This window comes from Bombus vancouverensis, chromosome 1, assembly GCF_051014615.1.
Source record: "Bombus vancouverensis nearcticus chromosome 1, iyBomVanc1_principal, whole genome shotgun sequence".
Taxonomy (NCBI): Eukaryota; Metazoa; Arthropoda; class Insecta; order Hymenoptera; family Apidae; genus Bombus; species Bombus vancouverensis.
Genome location: NC_134911.1, coordinates 24086113 through 24092172, shown reverse-complemented (window position 1 = coordinate 24092172; position 6060 = coordinate 24086113). Strand labels below are relative to the sequence as shown.

Genomic DNA, 6060 nt, shown 5'->3' with positions numbered 1-6060 from the left:
TTAAATTTTTCAAGATTTCCATTGATTCGATTTAAGAAAATTCAAATTTGAGTAGAAATACATTGAAAAGGAATGAAGAAAATGATATGCAAGAAATGCTTAATGATTAGGAATTATAATTTGGAAATAGCGATATCAAAATGAATCAGATGCTCTCTGAACACGTTCCATATACAAGGAAAATAGCAGCTTGTTACTTTCGTAATAAAATGGATTTTCAGCTGCATCCAGATCAGGTTTATATTCTGTTATGTAACTACTTTGGCTAGAACTACATCCGTCGTATAACGGTGATCCTTGAGAAAGCTCTGAATAATTTGGCGATGGCATAAAGCTTCTGCCGCAGCAGTCTGTATCCATATTTTCAGTAACATTTTCATGCATGCCCGATAAACCATTAATATGAAGATTATTTATTCTTTTACTTAATGGCATAAATTCACTAAATTCTTCTTCCGCATCACGACCCCTTTTTCTAAATATCAGAAGAGAGGATGAATTAGCAGAATGAGATCCAACCATTTATATATGTTAAATGGTAGAGTGTCAATGCACACATACATCAACAAAAACTAACCTGTTAGCCCGAGTCATCCTTGAACTAATCTAAACTTTTAGCAGAAGATTTTAATACAAATATATTCTTAACCACAGCATATTATGATATTTATAACTTTTTTTCGTCGAAACAATTAACGTCGTATACTGTTGAGCTTACGTGTAAGTCATATACGTTTGTGAAAAAAACAAAGCTTGATTATACAAATCAGCAGTGCACTGCGATATTTTTATTGCTCTATAGTTCAACCTTCAGATGGTAGAGTGCGTAAGTGACATGTTTTTAAACAAAATGTTCTAAACTTTAGATAAAAATAAAACGATCGAGAAAGATAAATAAAACAGGTATGAGAAAGAATATTTTATATTAAGACAACTATACATTTTTTTATACTATAATATACAATATATTTATCTGTATGAAAAATGTTAGATATACTATCTAATAGCAAAAAAAAGACGAACCATCTTAATTTATAGTTTAAATAATTTGAAAGCTTCGATATCGCTATCTTTTTATTTAAAATGCATTAGTCACACGAATCTATAAGTCGAGCGATAAGGAAGGGAATAAATAAAATAAAAAATAAAAAATGCGCATTTTTATTGTAACGAGTAAGAATATCTTGTATTCAGATATTACACATAGTTGTGATTCGTTTTTCCCATAGAGCATGTCTATTAGGTTCCTGATATCTCGAATCTATTACCTACAATTTCTAATTGGTATTGCCAGAATTTCGTGACTTACGACCCACGATATAACCATCGATCATTTAGTTACCGACCGGAAGCGAAACATATATCAGTGCACATAAGAAAATAATATAAGTTACTCTTGTTAAAACTGACTATGCATATGACATTAACATATCATTCATTGTAAGATATTGTGGCTAATATACCTAAATTTTAACTAATTTAATGTAATTACCTTGGTGCGTCTTTTTGCAATAAATTAGTCAACTAAAATTATTTGATAACGAGTATTATATTTCCATAATTAGAGCGCATTAGATTCCACTGAATTAAATATTCTTCCTAGAGGTATACTTTTCAACATAGTCAGTGAATTTCAAACTTATTTTCCTTCGCGGCAGAGCTAATTTCAAGATCGGTCGGTACATGTGTACGTAATGCACGTGTTATTTGTTCCGACGTTTTAACCTTTTAAACTTGTAATATTTCTGTTGATATGACAACATGATCGAGTAACATTTAATAATAGATACTAAATTTTTATTTATCATATAGAATCTTTTACAATCAATTGTTTAATCCTCTTGACTATGATACATTGATATTTAAATTTGTATTTAAGTTTGAATTCGTAATTCAAATATTTAAATTACGTACTTCATGACAGTTTCATTAACACATATCTACTTAGACACCATAAAATCTTGCTCGCAAAGCAAAGAAAAAAAATTCAAACGACTTAATTACACGAGAAATGTAATATTTAAAAAAAACACTTTCGCATTCCTCATCAATACCGATTTCACATTGAAATTTCAAAAGATTTTCAGACATGTTTCTTATCTGATATCGAATTTCTCAAATATTTTTCTTGATAATCCACGTATTAATGAAACACAGTTATTAAAACGATATTTTATTTCAAAATCCTGATACATAATCGTATATGTACAATAAGAAATTATTATATTTTGCAACATAATGACGAACAATATCGAGAAATGAAATAAAAAGGTAAATAATTGTACATTTTAATATTACGTGTTAAATATATGTATCATCGTGTCAAAGACATAAAGACAGTTTGAGTTAAAATTATCGAATAATTTTTATCCTACGCTTCCGTTCTTATACCACTTAACGCGGTTAAGTACAAGTACGAGAACAAATTAAGAGCATAGAAAAATATCGTTTCTCGTGTGAGATTTTTTTCATAGAAAATAATTTGCGAAAGATGAGGAGAAGCGAAGTACGTGTACTTGTAATCGTATCGGGGCTGTTTATAGTAAAAGATTTAAAGAGCCGTATAAACGATCCATATTTGGCGCTTTTACACATGCTCCGCTTGATACGTGGGTGTGAACGCGGACCCTCGTTAGTTGTTACTCCGAACGAGTCGCTCCAATTACACCGTGATACGCATGTTGATGAGCTTAATTAATTTCAGAAGACCTGCCGAGAAAGAGAGTCGCGGAATACTCGCCGTTATTATTAGGAAATGGGAAACACATTTGTCGTCTGGGAAACGTTTATCTCGTAAGATACCGGCATCCGTAGGATAACGAGGATTCTACCACAGGAAAGGAAAACGCCTCCTTGCGTTGCCTACCGTTCTGTTCTCTTCGCATCTGCTTTCCGTTTCTGAAAATTTTCTCGCCTAAGTTAAATTTATTATGTACCGGTGTAGCGTATTATTATTATAGCGTTAGTGTAGGATATATAGTGAATTAATAAACTAACAAATTAATAAAATCTTTCTTTTCCTCGGTTGGCGATTAAACAAAATTTTCTAAAAATGTGTAGATATATTTTCTCGAAGACGATCGAATCATCTCGGTTTTTGATTCTTGTCAGCTTTCGTGTGATTAACGAGACAATCGATCGTCCCTTATCGTGATTAACGAGTCAGAGTTACGTTAATATGGTAAAAATTGAAAAGGTGGCAATTCTCGGGATATTACGGAAGAGCTTGGACCGTGAAATTTTGCATTTAAAAGATTCACGAAATTCCTTGATCGATAGTGGGTCAGAATACTTTCTAAAAAGAGGACTCATAGTCGATACATCGTGCGATTCGCTATTAATCGTTGGAACGTATGCGATTTTAGGCGAACCGTTATTTTAATCTAATTTTCATAATTGTAACGTTCATTTTGTGGCAGCACTAAATTAGACACGTTCAATGTATTCTGGTGTTTCTTTTACGCGTACATCCGATGCGTCTGCAAAAAGACGTCCAACACCTACGAGACGCACACGTCGAGCTTCGTTAAATACGTATACGCGGTGGCCTTGATTCCTAAAGCCGTGAAAAGATCCCGTCGTCGGGTCAATTAAACCAAGCCACGAAGTCATTGACTTTGGGTGCACGGCCAATTTCTCTTCGACAGTCCGTAATATAGCGCGTCCCAAAAAGCTTCGCGTCAAGAATAATCCCAGAGCAACCTTGCGCTCGTAGAATATATACTCGGTTATTTTCGGCTATCTTCTCGAATACCGATTATTCCAATGAAGCTATATGGCAACAATACGCTCGAACGAACGATAAGTCGATAATATGCAACGCTTTCGTTAATTTAATTAACGCTCGCATTGATTTTCCCATGAATATATGCTATATTCAATTAATAAACAAGATAATAAACGGATAATAAACAAGACAACCGCGAACGAATAAAAATCTTTCCATTTCATGCTAATTAATGTCTTCCAGTTATTTCATTTTCAATTTCTATTAAAATATCGAATTATTAAAATATCGGAAATGTTTGTCACTGCCTATTTTGTTGGTACGATGATCGACGATAAATCGCGATCGTAATCTAATCGCGTCTTATCATAGGCAGGGTTGTAGTAGCTTACTACGATATATAGTAGGTTGAGAAGATACGAAGCGAAAAATCACTAATTCCATTTATGGTCATTCACGTACGAGAGAAAACGATTATTCAGCGGGTGAGTAAGATTTCGGTTTATTTGGCACGTTTATTCGTCAAAGCTACACACGTCAACGAGATACAAGAGGAAATGGAGCCACTCCCTTAACGAAGGAGGAGCACCCAGGCTCGTATGCAATTGCCAAGATTTCTACGATAACGAAATTTCTTGCTATATCGTATCGCTTTTATTTCCATCCTATTTTTTTCCCCCAACTTTGATCCCAAATACGTATTACTTAAAAATATAAAGAAATACATTAGATATTCTGATTACAAATGTAAAGATATTAAGGCGAACTTCCTGTCGATCGCTATCGAAGTGAAATCGTTCTATACGATAGTAGAGTAACAAAGTAAGATAGTAGAGTGGCGACAAGAAGCAAAATTTAAGCAGCGAGCGCGATATAAGATGGTATACCCGTATTGATCACGGAACGATTTCAACGTTCGTTCGAAACATATAACGTGGCGGAGTCGATGAGTAATCGGAATACCTTCCCCAAGGTTCTTCCGATCGTTGAAAATCAAGACTGTCCCTTTCCTAAATTGGACTAAGTTGTTGGGTTAGGTCGACGCACGTGATCCCCGCCGGTTGTTTCGTGCGTGTCCCTAAGCAAGACTCACGTGACACACGTTCGTCGAACTATGACGAGAAGCGAGGGTGAATTTGCGCGATCGTTCGTCACTTTCAATGCCACGTAGCAGCGCCACGGGGGTGTCCCCACTCGTCCCATGGTTCTCTCTGTATGGGGTGAGTCATGGTACTCCCTCCCGGTTTGGGCGTGGTGGCCGCTGCAGACGTTCCTCATCGATCTCCCCACGGCCATGGAACACCATAGAACCGAGCTCGCTCGCCAAGGTGGTCCTTTTAATACCAGGGCCTCGTGCAACGAAATACACCCAAATATTCTCTTGGAAATGTTTTTTCCCCTAGAGCAAGCTTAATATTGCAACCATCGGAGTTCATTTTTCATAGAAATTTTATAAATTTGCAACGACGCGTTTTTCCGAATTCGAACGATGATTCATCGTATCACGAGCTTCGTCTTATTTCTTTCGCTTTAATTTTTCCTCCGAGTTTTGTATTTTAATCGGTTTATTCGCAATTTCTTTAGTCATTTTACCTTATTAGGTTCTGTTTTTTTTTTTTTTTGTTTTTCATATCGTGATCGTGAAATGGAATTCCGAGCATCCGCTTATCTTTGTCCTCGTTACTTCTCCTTTCGTACAGACTCTATAAATTTGATTAAGTTTGAAGAAATTTTATGCACCTATCTTTTTTTGCATCGTAAAAATACTCTCCGTGTAGCGACCTTCCGTGAGATATCTATTATTCTAATATATTTTTCGTAGTTTCGCAAAACTATATCTATAACTATAGATTTATGCTACTTTATTTACACTTTTCAATAACGTATTTAGGCAACGTTTACGCGTCGATACCGTCGATAAGGCACAATTATCGATACAACTATCGGTATATCTTCTTCGTTCAAATGTTTTCATATTTATCGACTAATTTCTCGATCTTTCAGCGCTTTCTCGATAAATTCAGCGCTTTCATCATCGAATTTCGAGATATTCTTGTCGCTTCTGGCGTGGCCTGATACGACCGTCTCAAACAGCATTTTTGTGAAAACGTTTCTATAGAAGCAACGTGCACGTTTAACCGTATGTCCGAGAGACGGAATTTTACGCAGAAATAAATGAAACACCGTTTGATATCAAGGAAGCGAAAACTGCGCTGTAATCGCGGCGATATCGTATAGTTATTGTTATCTGTTTGTTCGAGGTAATCTTGAATAAGGCACATACGTTTCCTTATATGGACTTGCTTGAGTTTCGATCGTATCTTACTGGAGGC

The 6060-nt window shown here is 35.4% G+C and overlaps 1 protein-coding gene across 1 annotated transcript; it reads right to left on the bottom strand.

The window, feature by feature from the left end:
- Positions 1 to 99: 99 nt before the first annotated feature.
- LOC117159389 (uncharacterized) lies at positions 100 to 797 on the bottom strand. The gene is made up of 2 exons (XM_033339171.2): positions 578 to 797; positions 100 to 475 (listed from the first exon to the last, which is right to left on the bottom strand). Exons 1-2 carry the CDS (start codon positions 592 to 594, stop codon positions 136 to 138), a joined length of 357 nt encoding a protein of 118 aa, XP_033195062.1. The 5' UTR covers positions 595 to 797; the 3' UTR covers positions 100 to 135.
- Between the last annotated feature and the right edge of the window lie 5263 nt (positions 798 to 6060).